The sequence below is a fragment of the Furipterus horrens genome, unplaced genomic scaffold, assembly GCF_987537825.1.
Source record: "Furipterus horrens unplaced genomic scaffold, mFurHor1.1.pri manual_scaffold_7, whole genome shotgun sequence".
NCBI lineage: Eukaryota > Metazoa > Chordata > Mammalia > Chiroptera > Furipteridae > Furipterus > Furipterus horrens.
In genome coordinates this window covers 39,023,357-39,042,363 of record NW_028327177.1, presented here as the reverse complement: position 1 = coordinate 39,042,363, position 19,007 = coordinate 39,023,357, and the positions used below count along the sequence as shown (strand labels likewise).

The window sequence follows — 19,007 nt, the reverse complement described above, 5'->3', positions numbered from 1 at the left end:
GTTTTGACTCCTGGGAAAGGAGGATAAGGGGGCTGAGCTAGCGAAGCAGGTGGGCAGTCGCCCCGGGGAGGAGGGCGCTGCAGGGATTGGTCGGCGCAAGGGGGCGCGGCCATCGGGAGACCGCAGAGCAGTCATGGCGGCCGCCGAGCGCTCCCGAGTCGCGCACTTGCTGAGGCAACTGCAGCGGACAGCGTGAGTGCGGGGCCCGGCGGGCGGGCAGGGGACCCGAGGGTGCCACCGTGCCCACGCAGCCCCGTGGGTGTGATCCGTCTGGGCCCCGCGCATTCTTCCTCCGGTTACTCATTAATTTGGAGAAGGAGTTACTGCAGTGCCCGGCTGCTTTGCCCTGGGCGGCGTGCCGGGCGTGATGGCCTTGTCACTGAGTGTGCCATGCAACCACGCGCCGCGCCGTGAGGCTCGCTTTACCCTGTTCTATGTACAGCTAAGGAAACAGGCCCAGAGAGGACAGTGCCTGGTCCCACGTCGTGGCAGACAGCGCATGGCTTGGCACAGTGACCAAGACAAATTCATGTATCCAATCAATACATTTTTATTGGGTGCATGTTATGTGCCAGAAACTACTCTAGGAGTTGGGGATACAAAGGTGCAGTCTCAGGTCTACTAGGATGTTGGATTGAGGAAAAGGGGTTTGTAAAACTGGCCTGTGCGGATGCAGCGGACAGAGGTGTAGAAGAGAAAGGTGGAGCTGAGAAATCACCAGAAGCTTCACTCCCTGGCACGTGCAGCGCTGTCACAGCAGGAGCGTTAAAATGTTATAACATGTGTGACTTATCCGTTAAGAAAAAAAATGCAAGTTACATAAGCAGCCACCTGATAAAGTAGTTGTTGGATGTGCAGGTGCAAAAGAGGAACAGGGAAAACACGGGAAAATGCAAACAAACAGGTGGATATAAATAAGGAGTTGGGGGCAAAGTAGCAAAATGGTGCTTTGTTTGTCCTACACGTTTCTTTTTTTAATAAGGGAAGCATTTAAAATGGGAGATTGCAAATAAAAATCTTGGAAAATTGGGGAATGGCATGATGGGGCCCACATCTGGAGGAAGTCTGTGGGGGCCGAGGTGAAGTGGTGGCCAACTCCTTTGGACAGGGGGAGCAGTCCAGCTTCCTGAGAGACCCAGCACAGCCCACCACTCCACGCAGCAGCTCCCCTGACAGCCAGCTGCTCTGACTTCTCATTTACATTACCTGCTGACTTCCGTAGGCGTCTGGATTTGCAAATAATTTACACTTCAAATAGAGGGAAAGTAAGTCGCATTAAAGGATTGGAGCCCATGCCAAAGAGATAAAGCCCAGGAGGAAAAGACATCACATTAACTGCAGATGGACAGTGTTCTCATCCCTGGGGTACAGCCGGGAACCAAACAGCCTAACATCCCTGGCGCTTAAGTGTGCATGGGGTAGGTGGGACAGACAATAAACAAGTAAGGTTAAAGTAAATTAGATGTTGATGAGCAAGATACAGTAAAGGGAGACTGGATGTTGGAGGAGGGGGATGCAATTTTAGAAAAGATGGTCACAGAAGACCTCACTATTTCTTATTACTACTGTAACAAATTATCAGGAACGTGGTGGCTTAAAACAACACATATTTATTCTCTTACAATTCTGAAGTTCGGGAAGTCTAAAATCAGTGTTACTGGGCCAAAATGAAGGCCACACTGCCTTCAGAGGCTCTAGGGGAGAACCCATTGTCTTGCTTCTAGAGCTGTGCTCCTTAAATTCCTCTGCTTGTGGCTCCTTTCCCCATCTTCACAGCCAGCAGTGTAGAATGTTGCTTCAGTATGTAGTCACATTGCCTGCTGTGTCAAATCTAACCTCTGGCTCCCTTATAAGGGTGCTTGTGATTACATTTAGGGCCCTGCAAGATAATCTAGGATAATCTCTCCATCCCAAAAGCCTTAATTTAATCACACCAGCAGATGTACTTTATCAAGTAATGTTCACAGGTTCCAGGGCCTAGGACCCCGGATGTCTTCAGGGGCTCAGCTGACCACACTCATTGAGAATTAACTATTGCAGAAAGACCAATGGAGGGAGGGAGTGAACCATGCAGCCCTCTGGGAAGTTGCTAGAGGTGGAGCATACCTACTGCCATTTCAGAACATGGTGACTGAGGCATCAGAGTGCATGAGGGGGAGATGGATTCAGAGACTTTGGGGGCCAAGTGGGTGGCCAAGGATGACCCCTATATTTTTTACCTGAACAACTGGAAAGATGAAGTTGCCATTAAACTGGGGTGGGGAGGAGGCTTTGAGGGAAGACCAGGAGCTGAGTCTCAGGCAGGGAAGCTGATGCAAAATAGACATTCAAGAGCAGTTGAATCTGAAGTTCAGGTGAGGTCTAAAGTATAAGATAAATGTGGAAATCATCAGCATAGAAGGTATTCAAGGCCATGAGACCAAATAAGGTCACTCAAGGAGTGAGTGGAAGAAAGGAGAAGGGTTCAATGGGCTACACCTGGGACTCCAGCATTCAGACTCCAGAGATGAAAAAAAATAGGCAAGGAGCAAGCAGCCAGTGTGGGAGAAAGAAGACCAGAGTGGTGTCCTGGAAGCCAAGGGAAGAAAGTGTTTCCCGGGAGGAGGGAGTGAACAGGAGAATGCTGTTGACAAGTCAGGTAAGGTGAGGACTGAACTGAGAAGCGAGTTGTGTATTAGCAAGGTGAGGGCTTTCATGACCTTGTCAATGGAATCAAGAGGCAAAGGCCAATTGGAGGAGGTTCCAGAGTGGGCAGGAGAAGAGAGAGCCAGGTCAGCTAAAGGGAAGGAGAGACGTGGGGGCAGCATCAGGAGAGGGAAGAGGAACAAGAGAAGTTTATTGTTTGCTTTTGAAGGGTTGGGAGATAAAACCATTTTATTGAGGGCCTTTGGGGGAGGGTTGAAGGCCTAGAAAGACCAGGAGATCTGAGGTCTTCTGCCCAGCTGGTACATCCTCAATTTCACAGCTGCTGAAAGTTGTTTCCTTTTTATATAATATGGGAAAGGATGTATTGGGAGGGAGATTTTGATGAGAGAGAAGGAAGAACAACTAGGAATGCCCTTGAGTGGGGCTGAGATGTAGTGCACAGGGGAGGGGCAGGCCTTTGCTAAAAGCATGGCCAGTTTATCAGTAATGCAGGGAAGGAAGCCAGAATGGTTGGGCCAACCAGGGGGTGAGTGAGGGGCTTGCTCTAACTGGGGTTTCCTCTACTTCTCAGGAGGAGCCAAGAAGCTCATCAATGACTTCAGGCCATCCTAAGAAGGTGGGGGAGCCCACAGTCTATTCTCCCTCCCCAGGTCAGGTTCTATGTCTCTGGAGGTTGGGAGATTTAAAATGTCTTCATTCATTCAGTCAGTCACTTACTCATTTAATCAGCATAAAGGGCTTACTCTGCCTGGCACTATGCTAGCCACTGCAGATAAAGTTGTGAAAAAGGTTAGCTCTTGCTTTGTTACCACAAAATTTACATTCTCAAGGCATAGGGAAGCAGGAAAAGGACACCAACAGCACAGTGTGTTAACAATTTTAATGGGAAGGGAGGTGCAGGGATCACAGAGAGAGGAGGTCTGCCCTGGCCTCAGGCCTTAGGGAAGACTGCCCAGGGGAACTGACATCGGAATTGGCAAGAGAAAAGAACACTAGTAATCCAGAAGGTGGGTGGAAGGGCGGGGAGTAAGTTTCAGGCAGAGGAAATAACAAGGACAAAATTCTGGAGGCAAGAGAGTGTGTGGTTGATTAAAAGAAAAGAACCAGGTTGATTTTTCAAGAGCTCAGCCCCAGAGATGGAGAGTAATGAGCCAGGCTGGAGAGATTAGCAGGGGCACATCTAAACTTTGTCCTAAGTGCCATGATAAACCATCAAAGTACTTTTAAATAAGGGAGTGACATCATTGAAAATATACCCCTGGCCACAGTGTGGCAAAGGTGAAGTGAAGAGAAGCATGTTAGGAACTTCATAGTAAGCCAAATGAAAGATGACACCAGAACCAGAGAGAGGCAGAGGGCCCCAGAGCAGTGGATGGATTTGGGGGGAGAAATATTAGGGGCCTTGATGCATGGTTGGCTATAAAGAGGAAGGGGTGAGCCTGGGACAGAAGCCAACATTTAAACAATGGGCAGAGTGGAGAAAAAGCCACAGGGAGAATAGTTAGAGGTGAGGGCAGGGGGCCTGGAAGCCAAGCATTTCAGCCACCCAGTGAGGGGTGGCCCACAGCGTTCAATGCTAGGAGGAGGTCTGACAAGTGAGGATCCTTGTGAAGACAGCAGTCCATTTAAGAGGGCCAACACAAATGTATGGGAAGCAAGGCAATGGAGCCAGCAGATATCGGTCAGGAGTGCAGAACCAGAGACTGAGCAAGCCATGAGGTTGAGAGGTTTAAGTGTGAAACGCTTAAACATGACATGACAAGGATCAGCTAAGGGGGAGAACAGATGGAGGTTCTGATAAGGCAAGAGGGGATGGGATTCAAAGCACAGGTAAGGAGTAGAAGAATTGAGGTAGCCTCAGAGCCTGAAAAAATATAAAATAAAAGAAGGGGGGGTGGCACTTGAAACCCCTCAGTTTGATTTTCTTCCCTTTGCCTCTTTTCTTGTCCTTAGAGGGCATTAAGCCCACCTGCGAGGCCCACCTTGGCCTTGCCTCCTTTCATTTCCCTGCGGGAGCCTGCGGCTGCGTCAGACCAGCTGGGCTGCTCCCGGGGAACCCGTAGCACCTGCCGTGCTCAACGGCGCCCGCCAGGTGGCAGCCTTGACTCACGGTAGCGTTCCCACTGGCCTCCCCCGTGATTTTGACTTCACAAGTCTCAGTTTTTGAGAACTTGACTGCCACTGAATTCAACCCTTTTCCTTCTTTCTCCTTCTTCCCCTTCAGATGATTTCATTACAAATTTCAATGGAGATGGGGAGGTTATATACTCACTTATCTATAGGAACCTCACTATGACAAGGTCCGCTAGGCAATAAATACAAACAAAACCCTTTCTCAACACTCAAACATAGTGAGCAGGACAAAAGGAAGCCAGAGAAGGGGCTGTCCAAGAACAAGGATGCTACCAGGATAGGGAAGGGATGCGGAAGGCAAGAGTAGAGGGACAGGTGTGGGCGCAATTTAGGCAGAAAGTGGACAAGCCCGGGGAGTCTGAGAAGTGGTCGCTGGTGTCTGAAGCTTGGCCCAGAAAGGATGGAGGCGGGCAGCGGTCCCAGGGAGGCCAGCAGAAGAGGCTCAGAACCTGTTTGAAAAAAAGTGAGGACAATGGGAAAACACAGATGCGGGAAATGAGGTGTGTGAGTAGTTAACCTTGGGTCAGTTTAGTCAAAGCTTCTAACTCGGTAAGAGCGGGGACGTCCCCCAGAGTAGGGACTCCATCTTAAACTTACTTGTGCCCCAGAGTGCTAGTCTCAGCTCCCCGCAGGCATTTATTAAGTATTGTTTGAATAATTAATGAAAGAATGAGCTTACAGCACTAGAAAGACTCAGGCCACTTTTTTTTTCCATGGTGATTTCTGGTTTTTCCTATGTGCCATGTTTGCCAATAGCTACTGTTTTGCTAGCATCTTAAGACTGCTGAGCTAGTTACTTTGTCTCCTTATCTTTTGATTTTCTACTTTCACTTTACAGTTTTTCCTTTTTTTCTTTTCCCTAGATGCCAGTGCCCAACTCATTCTCATACCTACTCCCAAGGTAATAATACATTTTGTGTTTTTAAACTGGCCACAATTTCCGTTTCCGCAGTTGGCACTCCAATACGTTTCGGCAAAGGGTAAAGCTAGAAAATCAAGGGCTATGAGAAGGAGGTTGGTGAAAATGGTTGCCTTTCACTTAAAATTGGTAATCTGTAGTTCTAATTACACAAGGGTAGCTGAATGTATGCTGCTGATTATGTGTTTGGCTCAAATATATATTTAATACTATTTATAATGTTTTTCTATTTTAAATAGAATTATTTGCCAAAGCTAAAAACGATGCTGTGGATGGGCTCTTAAGATTGTCTGGGTCATCAAACAATAAAGATAAAATCTTTTGAAGGTTCTAATACATCTCAAAAACAAAAGAAGCTAAAGAGCAAGGTGGTTCCCAGAAAGAAAAATTTTGTGTATTAATTTTTAAAATAACATTCTATTAAAAATAAAAATAAAATAACATTCTGTTTCTTAATAATTAAAAGTAATGACAAAAGTTTTCAGTTTCCACAAACATCTTAATCCTTAACAACTCCATTGTCCACAGACCAGCAGGAAGCTCATTGTAGCTTCAGTGTGTCCTCAGAATGTCACATGAATTACTGACACAAACATTGATTTCACCTCTTAGAAGGAAAGGTCAAATATAAACAGCAAGGCTAGGAGAGAGATGAAAAGTACTGGGGCTGGTCAAGCAGGATCCTAAGCAGAAACCCCCAGAGAAGCCCATTGGGAGTGGAACAGAGAGAGAAAAACTGAGTGCTTTGCCTGCCGGTGGAGTGACTCATACTTCAGGACAAGCCAAGGGACTTCCCATTCATTAACGGCCATCTGCCAAGCAGAAGCAAACATGTGCAGAATTTTGTCTTCAGCTGATTTTCTCCAATTCTTACTGGGTTTCAACAAAGAATCAGGAATTTCCTATTTGGGCAAATAAAATTAGTAATTTGGGGAAAGTTAATTTCTCTGTTTAATAGGATCCAATTTATATCATTTCCTAAACTTTAGTCACAAACTTTTATGATTTAAAAATAAGTACATAAAAACAAGGATAAAATTCACTTGGTCAGGCCCTCTTGTCGTTCTAATATGAAAGAAAATCATTTTGTCCTACCTACAGCTGTTGCAAAGACGTATCAGTTTATAAACATGTTTATTAAATTTCACAAAGAAAACTAAAATTTTATATTTATAAGCTTGAGAAATAGAAATATCTTACTGTGATAAGTAATCTCCATGGAACAAATATTAATTGAAACGATCACAGTTGCTATAAGAAGTATAATCAAGATTCTAATTAATGACTTTACTAATAGTTGTTTGTTCTCTAACAATAACCCCACTCTAGAGCCTAGGAGATTTTTACACATTATGTTTTTGAAAGTATATTTTAATTTCAATGGAGAAAATATTTTAAGTAACTTTATTTTCACACAATCAGCATCAAGTTAGCATTACATTCTCTTAAACTATAGCTTTTAATTTTTATTTGATATGCAACAATGAAACCTGAAAAACAAAATATATGAGGTAAGGCTTCAAGGGAGATACTTATGTTCACTGCTAGAATACCAATTTACTATCAGATAACTATTTTTGAGGCCTACTCTGACACTGAGTTTTACATTTCTAGCTCCTGGGCTTTCACCTTCTGGAAACACAACAGATTATGCCTTTGAGGTAAATTTAATCAGTCATTCTTTCTTTTATGAATGATCTAAAAAATACAACTAGAGTATTTTGCTAATGCATTATTATCTCTTTTCAAGTCTGCTATTAATTGATGTCCCCTAATTTCATTATTTGATCAGGCCCTATTTAGCAAAGTACTTTGTTAGGATAATGGAATGTAAATCTTCTGATAACATGAGTAATGTCTAGAATACCATTTTCTGTACAGCCATTAAACTTTTCCAATTTACATATGTTGTATGTCGAATCTTCAGTTTTGTAAGTATAACAATCCCCAAAGAGGTCCAAGTAATCTTTTGACACAAGAATAAAGAAACAGTTCTGATGAATTTTTCATCATACTGTAGTTACATAATTATTTGTTTAAATCCATATCTTCTTCTAGTTCAGGACTCATAAATTAAATATCACCAGGGCCAACTGCTAACCAGTCCATGAACTGATTAAGGCTGAGTAAGGACAGTGCTGAGTTCACTGAGAGCACAGGCCCATCTGAAGAGTATGTCCTCCACTCAGCCCCACGTGATTGCTGCCCCACAGGAATGCAGACTCTTGTGGCCCAGTTACTCAAGAGAGATCAGATGGTCACATTGGATATTTTTATCCTGATTTTTTAGAGTTATGAGCCAATTCAAAAACGAAGAAATATAAACAATGTGAATGAAACAAAACACATCTTTGGGTCAATAGTGACTATTCATCCATCATTGTAAAACCTCTTCAATCAGCTATAAACTTTATAAAACTATTTCTCTTATTCATAGTTGTATAACCAGAGCCTAGCACAATACCTGGAACACAGCAGGCACTCAGTAGCATTGGGTGGGTGAAATATAAATGGATAATTGGATGGATGGATGGATGGATAGATGGATGGATGGATGGATAGATAGATAGATGGGTACATACATGCAAAGGTAATTGGATAGATGAATAGTTGGATGATGAATTGTTGAATGAATGAGTGAAGAGGTGAAAATATACAAGGAATCAACATTTAAATTGGAAAATAAGAAATGCAAGAGGTGACTTAGCTGTGGAGATAAGGAAAGGCAGGCATTTAAAGCTGAGGGAATACTTGAGAGTTTATTATGTGTCTGGAAAAAGATAAGTAATTTCAATGGGACGAAAGCCATAGTTTGCTTAAAGAGGTATGGTGAGTCTGAGGCCAGAAGGGTTGAACTGGAAAGCCATGCTATGGAATATATACTTCATTCTCTAGGCAATAAGGAAACAGTTCAGGCTTTTAGAAATGAAGTGGCCAATCTCTCCTACACCTATCACCAAAATTTTTTTTTCCAGATGGCTGTTTCAAATATTAGATATGGAGCTGGAGTTACAAAGGAAGTGGGAATGGCAAGTATTTAAGAGTTCTAGAGACTACTGTAAAGGTTAAATATCTTTTAAAACAAGTGCAAATGGACAACAACTGAGTCCTTTGTTTTAAAAATGTTTAGTCCTGGATGATGTGGCTCAGTGGATTGAGTGCCAGCCTGTGAGCTGAGGGGCTGCCAGTTTGATTCCCAGTCAGGGCACATGCCTGGGCACATGCCTGGGTCATGGGCCAGATCCCCAGGTGGGAGTGTGTAAGAGGCCACAAATCAATGTATCTCTCACACATCATTGTTTCTCTCTTTCTCCTTCCCTTCCTCTCTGTCTAAAATAAATAAAAATTAAAAAATAAAAATAAAAAACTGTTTAATGTTAAGTTGGCCGGAAGTATCTATTACATTTCTAGTGTAATCAAACCTTACTTATAAATTATTTTTGTTACTGCAGGACCTACAAAACATGGGTGCTAAAAATGTTTGTTTGATGACAGACAAGAACCTCTCCCAGCTCCCTCCTGTACGAATCGTTATGGATTCCCTAGTGAAGAATGATATAAACTTTAAGGTTTATGATAATGTGAGGGTGGAACCAACCAATAGAAGGTATTTTTTTACTGTTGTTGTTTTTTCTTTTAAGTGAAAGCCAGCACATATCACTGTTGCTTGAAACTTGCCCCAGGACTTACTTAATGACATGTCAGTTTATTTCTGAAAAATATGACAATAATGACTTTTCTTTTCCTTTCTTGTAGCTTCATGGAAGCTATTGAGTTTGCCAAAAAGGGAGCATTTGATGCCTACGTTGCCGTAGGTGGTGGCTCCACCATGGACACCTGTAAAGCTGCTAATCTGTATGCGTCTAGCCCTCACTCTGATTTCCTAGATTATGTCAGTGTCCCCATTGGGAAGGGGAAGCCTGTGTCTGTGCCTCTTAAGCCTCTGATTGCAGGTAAAGACTCTTTGCTTGCCTGTTTGTTCATTGTTTTGTTTTGCAGTTGGCAAAACACCTTAGGAAAGATGCAAACCAGAAATTTTAGGGTATGTATTTCTAAAGCTTTCTGATTTCTTCATTTCAGTGTAGAACCTTGTTTACAAATAAAAACAGATAGCAATTCATTTATGTTTAAAATTCTGATCTTCATTATTGCAGATAGAGGCAACTTGGGCCAGTGGTAGGAAAGTTTGCAGATTAAAGCTATGAAGTCGCTATGGGAAGGAGGAGGGAAGGTCATCATTTACATATTATTAGATCCCTCTATAGGCAGGTTTGCCTTCTAAGCCCCTCTGTTTTGTCCTATTTTGCCAGCCACTGTGGAGTTTAAGTGGAATATTCACTATTATTTTTCTGGTGTTGACTCAACCCTTTCTTCCACTAATGGCTCTTCAGCTGACCCAATGCTTTGTCTCTGCCCTGGGACATGTGGCCAGCATGGCCCCATAGCTCTGGGAGACATCTGCTCTGTAGCTGCAAGGGGCACAGACATGCAAATGCTAATCAGAATAGCTTGTCTGTTTCACACAGACCGTTTCTTCCTTCTCATTTTATAACTGTTAGCATATTACTATTTAAAATTTTGTAGCTAAAATGCACTAACTGGTCACTGGAAAATACCAGTTTAATGTCTTATCTTCTCTCTTCTGCCCCCATTGTGAACAGGCCTGTGATGGGATAGGAGAGGGTTAGTGGCAGATGAACTGCTTTGATGTGAATGAGCAATCAGCAGGGAGCAGCGTAATTGATGTCTGGCAAATGGAACCCTGTGGTGACCCTGTGTCAGAATCACACAGAGGGGTGATTAGTAAAGTTTAGAAGCTTGACAGAACTACAAAACTGTGAGCCCAGCAAAGGCAAAGCATTACTGTGCTTGCTGCCAAGAGGAAATTAAGACATCTTTTAGAGAGGCAAATACAAGTTTTCTTCCTGGATATGGCCAGCAACCTGCATTTGAATATCCAGTTGCAGCTGTTTCAGCTCTAGCGCTAGAGGAGCTCAAGGTTCCCAGAATCTCTCACTGTTACTACAGAAAAAGGCATCACACATACACATTAAACCTACATGTGTATTAATATAGATGTGAACACCCATACATGTTAACAGATACAAGTATCACATACATGTCAAGATGCCCATGAGTGTTGATGCAGATGCGGACATTGTGCATGCTAGACATGCATGTTGGTGCTAATACAGGCATTGTGCTGTTGTACATGCATGTTAATTCAGACTACACATGTGAAGCATGCATACATGTTAACAGAGATATACACATCAGATAAGGAACAGGGGCAGTAAAGCTTCCTTCTCTAACTTTGTTCCTTATTTCCTAAGGCTGAATTAAGTATCTCTACTGACTTTTATTTAGATGCTTTATTAAAATTAACATTATTTTGTTCAAGTCCCAACTACTTCAGGAACTGGGAGTGAAACTACTGGAGTTGCTATTTTTGACTATGAGCCCTTGAAAGTAAAAATTGGTAAGAAATTTGCTCATTAATGTTTTTAAAAATTCTCTCTTTTAGCTTTCAAACTAGCCTCTTTTAGTTAATCCTAATGTTTAATGATCAAGGAGTTATGGAGTTAAGGGAAGAGTATGTACATTTACACATTGTTTTCTTTTTCTAAATACATATAAAAATATGAAACAATCTAATAAACTTCTTTTGGAGATTACCTACAAAAGTATATTGAAATGTCATGAATCTTGACTGGCCATTTTTCTGCCTAAGTTAGTGTGATGGTCTGTCAATAATAAAGGGTTATTCCCTTTCCTGGACATTGTTTTTACATTTTCAGTCCGTTTCATTGAGATATAATTTTTTTTAATGTTTTTCTTTATTTTATTTATTTATTCTCTTTTTAGAGAGAGGGGAAAGGAGAAAGTGAGAGAGAGAAACATCACTGTGTGGTTGTCTCTCACACGCCCCCAACTGGGGACCTGATGCGCAACCTAGGCATGTGCCCTGATTGGGAATCGAACCAGCGACACTTGGTTTGCAGGCCAACGCTCAATACACTGAGCCACAGCAGCCAGGGCTGAGATATAATTTTTATATAAATAAAATTCATACATTTGAAGAACCTGGTTTGATAGATTTTGACAAATATGGACACCCATGTAACTACCACCCCAATCAAGATACAAAACATCGTCATCACTCCAGAACAGTCCCTCCAGTCCCATTCCCCATAACCACTGTTCTGCTTTCCATCTTCTTTGTGATTTTTATCCTGTCTCCTTCTCTAACTCTCAGCTAAGAGGGTGGAAATGTCCCTCTCCTTGAGTCTGACTCCATATCCTTCTTTCAGGCTTTTGTCACAGAATAAATTGCTGTTCAACCACACATTTATAGTAACTTCTCTTTTTTAAATTAAGTTACGTTATCTGTTGACATCAAGAAATAATAGTTACCAACACTTAAATTTCATCTTAAAATTTTTTAAAAACTTTTTCATAATGTTATCTAGTGTGATCCTTACAACAGCTCTGTGAGGGATGGAGGCCCTGTGATTGTATAGCCTAATCTCACAGACAATTCAGGGAGACTAAGTAACTTGCTCAGAGACACATGGTAAGTTGCAGAGCAAAGACCCAAACCAGTGGTGAGCTAGTAAACCAGCTCTCTGACACTTACTAAGCAAATAAACCCTGATTTGTAGCATTTGCCAATTCCTGTGGTATAAATGCTCCCACCATAGCCAATGACATCACTCAACCTACCTTTGGGAAGAGATGCGCAAACTAGGCTCCTACAAACTGAAAGGAGTTTCTGCTCCACTGAAAAACTCAAGTTTCTGACTCCCAATCTCTCTTCATGCTTCTTGCTGCCTCCCTATATGAGAATGACTTTTATCTCATATTTTTATTTTTCAAGATAAGTTGTTATCCTAAAGTTATTTAATATGTTTAAATGAAGTCCATACCTATAGCCTCTGTTGAAAATCCCTGTCCTAGGCATTGGTTCCCGAGCCATCAAACCCACGCTGGGACTGATTGACCCTCTGCACACGCTGCACATGCCTGACCGGGTAGTCGCCAACAGTGGCTTCGATGTCCTTTGGTAGGTACCCGGAGGGGCATTTTCAGTACCTGGATCTAATCTATGGACAGTCTTTTCTTTTCCTTCCTTTTTTTTTGGAACAATAAACACCTTTATTATATAAGCTAAGGTAGGAGAGAGGAGGATTTCTTTGTCTTTCCAGCCCTTGATTTACCTCAGACAGAACTCCAGCTCTTTGCCCTTGAGTACAAGGCCATCTGCTTGGCCATGTTGGCCTGGTCTTGGAGCGATACATACAAGAAGCTTGCTCTGCTAGAACTGCTCCTCTAGAACACTGCTGATTGTGGCATTCTTTTTCCTTTCATCAGATTCCTTTTGAGTTTTCTTGGATCACTTTTTGTTTAAAATCTCTTCCTCCTTAGAAGTCAGCTCAGCCGCATTCCTGTGGCCCAGGGGCAATGCCTAGTGGGACTCATACCACAGTTAGTACAGTGTGCTGTCTGTGAGCACAATGCAGTTCTTTACTAGGGTTTTGGTACAGATCAGTTTGTTGTTGAATACATTGTAGGCAATATCAGTAATCCTTGCTTTGTGCTTGCAACACTGGGGCCCAGGAGAAGTTGCCTGTGTCCAGCATCAAGGCTGGGTACTTCCTGTTGCCTCCCCCCGTGTGGATTGGGTATATGAGGTGCAAGCCAATCAGTGTTGGCAGCAAGGAGTTCCAGCTCATATTTTTGCTACATGTGGCAGGGCTTCCTCTTGCCCTCAGTCTTGCGGTGCTTGTGCCAATTGTCCTGAGAGATGCCCATGGCTGGGCGCCAGCTGGATAGAGCACAGTATTTTCTTAGTGAAAGTACTTACTAAGCATTCACTGATGAGTGCTCCACAGCAATGCCAGCATAGACATTCATTATCCCCTTCCCTACATGAAAATAAGGACGCTGTTAGTGAGTGGGACAGTGAATAGGTGAGACCCGGGGTGAGCACAAACCTGCTGTTCAGGATGGGCCACTGTAGCTACAGCTGTGGCCACAGGGACATGGCAAAAGGAGAAGTTGAAGCTGGCATGCCTCTGTGGCTGCACTAACCAGAGAATGCCCAGGGCTGCCACAACACAGAAGAGGGCAGCGAAGGGAGCTGATATTCCCAGAACTGAACTGTGCACACCAGGTCAGCACTTTATACTCATTATCACTTCACCACAGCTCTTTGCCAGACGAAAAAGAGAACTCACTTTGAGATGTTTAATAACTTGCCCAGAGTTACACTGCAAGCTCCCTGGGTTTCGGCTGCCATGTGCAATGGCTCCCTAATCAGTGGCTTCTACCACAGACCTCACTGCTGAGGTCCAGGCCATTCATTCCAGTGGCTTGAAGGAGATCCCATGGGCACTCCTCATCCAGCATGTCCCAAACTACCCTATTTCATCCATTGACACATGCACATTTTTTCATATTCTAACATCTCAAATCAGAACATATCTGTGGCATGGCATATGGTTTTCTTCCTCAGTGGTAAAGTTTTTGAAATGGCACATCTTATAATGCACGGCATCTTAAATTTGATGAAATATGATAATTTTCTTAATTTCCACCTACCCAGCCCCCCCTCCTTGGCCAACATACCGGACAGCTTCTCCTCTGAGTCCCTTAACTTAGTGAGCAACTGGACTCAGTATGGACGTCTCCTCTCTCACGCCCACACTAGCCATCAGATCTTCTACCTTGTCCTGCTGAGTCTCTCTCAGATCTGCTCCCTCCTCATAGACCTCAATGCTCCTGCCATGGTTTAGGCCTACCCCAGCTCTTGCCTGGATTGTCGCAATGGTCTCCTCATCAGTCTGCTTGCTTCCATCCCATAGTTCTTCTGTCTGTCCTCCATAGTGGCCTCACCAAACTTGCAGAATGCAAGATGACCATCAATACACTCACACACACACATACATATACCTCTTCCTTAAACTCTTTCAGTGGCTTTCCATGCCTACTGTCCAAAGATCAAATTCCTTTGGCCCTGGAATGTTCTTTGGCCCTTTGCTCTTTATCTGCTTGTATAACTCATCTTTCAATTCCACTGGAGCATTCTCTCCTTGATGGAGCCTTTGCTGACCATCCCCTTCCCTCTCCTCAGGTACAACTGACCATTCCCTCCTTTGTTCTTCCCCACTGGGGGCCTGTACATTGTGTCTGAGACACCTCTCTCTTCACATGCCTGTCTCCCTCAATGCACTATGACCTTGGTGAGGGTAAGACCATCTCACTCATTTATCTATTCCTGCCCCTTGGCTCACTGACTGTCACATCATAGGTACTCAATTAATATCTGTTGAATGAAGTTCACACAAGCAGGAGGCAGCAGATTTAGGATTGAAATCCAGATCTATCCAAGTCTGTGGTGTGCTTTTCTCACTACATTATACTGCCTGCCAAAAAACTGGAAAAAATTGTTTTTGACTCTGTCCTGGTCAAAGTTGTCAATGCTTTGAAGATCTGTCCCCTAACAACTTGGAAATAAGGAAAATAAGATTATCCTCCCTAACTGGAAACTACATAATAAATACATAATGGACCAAAGAAGTCACCTTTAAGTGAATGACTCACAAGCCCAAAGACTTCACTGTCAATCAGAGAGGGTCGGTGGACTCAGAAGATAAAATGATGATAATTGTTCTTCCAAGTATTTTCCAAGGAAGATAACACCTGGCCTGAGGTCTCTGCCCCTGGGTCACAGTGGCCAGTTCTGAAGATGTACACACCCATGTATTTAACCTTAGAGGCAATTACCCTTGTTAGGACTTCATGGTTCCTCTGATCTTGAATTAGCATCCATTACCAACAGGGAGAAATGGTGCCATCTAGAAGACTCAGGTGTTTGTGTACCTCAGCAGTTACATTTCTCATTATAAATTTAATTGGACTTGCAGATTTTACACATAGTTTCTGTGAGCTCAGCTCAGTGAGTCTACCCCTGAGAGACAGAGCTGCTCTTGGGTCCATAATCAAGATACATGCAGGATACCTCAGCGAACTCCTTACCACCCTGTCCTCTTCTCATGGACACCTTATTCTTGCATTGCCCACAGAGTCCCTGTTTATAACTATAAAACCATAGCACCTGTCTACCAACTAATTTGTTAAAAATTCTGATACTTTGGTCAAGATGTTATCTGCTTCTCAAGTGTAGAAGAAAGGAAATTCTCCATTCTAAGACTGATAACTATAATTCATGCAAAAAATAGTTCATATTATATTGTGTTCCCAATGCATAATTGATCTAGATGATTACATTTATTCTTATCTTCAGCAGTAGATTAGCTAGAATTGGTAGCCAGCCAGCAGTTGGTGGAAATTCTGAAGGTTAGGTCTTAAAATAGCCTACCCTCAATTTAGGGCATTTAAGGAAGAAGAATTTGATTTCTTTTTTTCAGGATAAGAATTAATAATAATTGTGAATGATAAGTTTTACAATGTGCTAAGTACTTTACATAAGTCAACCCAATTTTCACAGTAGCTCCATGAAGATGTCCTATTGTTTATTCCCATCTTAGAATCACAGGGAGGTGGTGACACATCCTCCAACCCCAGCCCACAGTGGGGAGGTCTGGAGCTAGGATTTACACCTGGAAAGCTGACCCCAGGGTTGGTGTTCTCATTCCCTGCACCCACACTCTTAATGGGAGGCTAGTGTAATTATGACCCTACTTGGGTGGTATGGTATTTGACTAATGCAAAGTATAAAATAGTAAACATACTTCAGAAGGAAATAATTTTTTAAGATCCAGTGCTTTTCTTTACAACTTAAATGTTTAAAAATTCAAGATGGTAAAGATTTATTTGCACTAGAAGGGGTCAAAAACACTGTAGTGCTGTAAATATAAGCTTCGCTGTGTTAATTTATGTAATAAGTGATGACTATTGTGGGCAAGAGTTGACCAATGGCATGTATTGTGGTTATCAGTGCAACATAGCATATCCACAGTGGAGTGAGTACATTTGTAATCCTAATTTTGGGAAGAAGGAAGACCACACTTTCAATCTGTGTATTTTAAATATTTCTTGTTAGCCATGCCCTGGAGTCCTACACTGCCCTTCCCTACCACATGCGGAGCCCCTGCCCTTCAAATCCCATCTCCCGGCCAGCCTACCAGGGCAGCAACCCAATCAGTGACATCTGGGCAGTCCACGCACTTCGGATCGTCGCTAAGTATCTGAAGAGGTATGCCACCCAAAGGGGATAAAAATAGAACAGAAAAACCACATTCCACTTTTACATAAAACGTAGCGCGCCAGATCCGGACATGTGCAGAGGAAGTCTCTTCACCAAATGGTCAGTCAGTGGGTGTAGAGAAGCACCAGTAAGCTTCCGGGAGAATGAAAGGGGTGTGTGTTGTGGGGCGGGGCTTGTGATGACAGATGAAAACTCAGTCCTTTAGTCTAAAAAGGCAAAGACTTACAACGGGGCAAAATAGGAGTCCCCAATTTACGAAGGCGGCAGATACAAGGCTTATTCATTGAAGCCTCAAAACCAAAGCTAGGATGAGGGGAGATGTCCTTTGAGATGTGGCTACCAAGAGCAGACAAGTGAACCACAGAGGCAGATGTTGGCTGTGCCCATCTGGGCCCTGGGCAAAGGTACACTCAGATGAGCTACATTTAAGAATTAAATGTGTGGAGCTGTCTGGCCCAGGAGATTTAAAAGGCTTCCTAAAAGGTTATGACAGATTTATGAATAACATAGCCATAATAGGCTCCTGGGTGAGCAAATATATACTTAGAGATGAAAGCTTATTACTGGGACATGAAGACATTCACAAAGTCGGACTCACTTTTGTACTTGTACGTAAAGGATGAGAGAGCATGGCAGGTGAGGCCTTGATGTGAACGCAGTCCCTCCTTGCCTGGAGCCGGAAGTTGCCCTGAAGAGGGAACTGGACTGCATTTGTGGTAGAGCCTAGGGAAGGGACACAGAACTATTTCAGGCTTGTGGGGACCATTGGGGAGCACTGAAGCATTTGACTTGGTGGAAGCAGATACAGATAACTGTCAGCCAGTATGTTTTGGAAGGAGCAGGAGGCTTGGCAGAGCAGCAGTAGGAGGTGAGCTAGTAAAATGGAGGGACAAAAAATGGACGGAGGAAAGCTGAAGCTCCATCATCAACTATTTCATCTTGTTATTGGGGGAACAGAGAGCAAACACTGGGTTTTGGAAAGGAGACTCAAACACTCAACCGTTTCAAATGAAAGGGGGAAAAGGCCATGGCACTCTTATTTCATAACAGGAACCCTTAACTCCAGGCAAAATCACAAGAAAGCAAGTGAGAAGTGGTTTGCTTGGCAGTCCCAGGCTTCCTCCCTGGGACAGGGTTTCCACACAGTGTGTGCAGGAAGGCTGAGCTGCTTCTGAAAGGGGCCTTTGAGAATTTGCTTTTCCAAAGTGGCACTGGGGACAAATAGAGCAAGCAAAAGCTTGTCCTACAATAACATCCCATTTCCACAATAATAAATATTAAAATAACATGTGCAGTTTCCACAGATAACATAAGAGCCCTACAGTGGGTCTGATCAGGGCAGTGTCACAGAAAGAAAGATGGCTGGGCGGGCTGCCTGTAGCCTGCAGGTAGCCCCGGGCGACAGGGACTCACTTCAGTAAATCCGTCTGGGCCCTGCGCATTCTGAGTGTATGTTTACTCTAAGTCCATTCACAGCTGCAGTCAAGGTCATTGACAAATGAAGAAGAAGAATGAGTCTCAGGGCACTTTGCTAGAGCAGCTCTCACAGTCCAAGGGTCAGTGCTCTGCTTCCCCTGGCACTTTTATCACACAAGCAGCCTGACAGCCTATTTATTATGCCTTTGCTGAAACCATTGATGAGAAAATGTTTACCCTCAGTTTTCCTTTAGAAGACAAGATGTCATTTGAATAACTTGCCTAATTTTTCTTCCTACCAAATAGCATTTTTTTTTTCCAGATCTTTCCCTAAGGCGTCTCTTTATTCAGTAGGAAATGCCAATGTTGATGTGTTATTGTTAGGCATTTATATCATCCGCAGGGCTGTCAGAAATCCTGATGATCTTGAAGCAAGGTCCAATATGCACTTGGCAAGTGCTTTTGCTGGCATTGGCTTTGGAAATGCTGGTGTTCATCTATGGTGAGCAAATCTAAGGTTTTATTTCTTCACCTAAGCCATGGCTTTTTAAATTTTTTAAATGTTTATAACTTAGGACAGGTGGTAAGATTTAAACATGTTATAGAAAGAAGATATTTAACTTAGGATCCTGGAATATTTTCTTAATTCAAATGTAGTTTATT

The 19,007-nt window shown here is 43.1% G+C and overlaps 1 protein-coding gene and 1 pseudogene across 3 annotated transcripts in view; one reads left to right on the top strand and one right to left on the bottom strand.

Moving 5' to 3' along the window:
- The first annotated feature begins 112 nt into the window (after positions 1 to 112).
- ADHFE1 (alcohol dehydrogenase iron containing 1) overlaps positions 113 to 19,007 on the top strand; it is a 35,390-nt gene continuing 16,495 nt past the window's right edge. For all 3 annotated transcript variants that reach the window (XR_016512381.1, XR_016512382.1, XM_090283619.1), the window contains exons 1-10: positions 113 to 192; positions 5,643 to 5,680; positions 7,313 to 7,359; positions 8,674 to 8,727; positions 9,151 to 9,305; positions 9,455 to 9,651; positions 11,100 to 11,177; positions 12,656 to 12,761; positions 16,764 to 16,916; positions 18,748 to 18,846. Coding sequence is in view for 1 of the 3 variants with exons in the window: in XM_090283619.1 (XP_090139745.1) it covers positions 134 to 192; positions 5,643 to 5,680; positions 7,313 to 7,359; positions 8,674 to 8,727; positions 9,151 to 9,305; positions 9,455 to 9,651; positions 11,100 to 11,177; positions 12,656 to 12,761; positions 16,764 to 16,916; positions 18,748 to 18,846 (986 nt within the window). In the remaining 2 variants the exon portion in view is untranslated. The remainder of the gene's footprint in view (positions 193 to 5,642; positions 5,681 to 7,312; positions 7,360 to 8,673; positions 8,728 to 9,150; positions 9,306 to 9,454; positions 9,652 to 11,099; positions 11,178 to 12,655; positions 12,762 to 16,763; positions 16,917 to 18,747; positions 18,847 to 19,007) is intronic.
- Positions 12,882 to 13,510, bottom strand: LOC150004311 (small ribosomal subunit protein eS8 pseudogene; annotated as a pseudogene).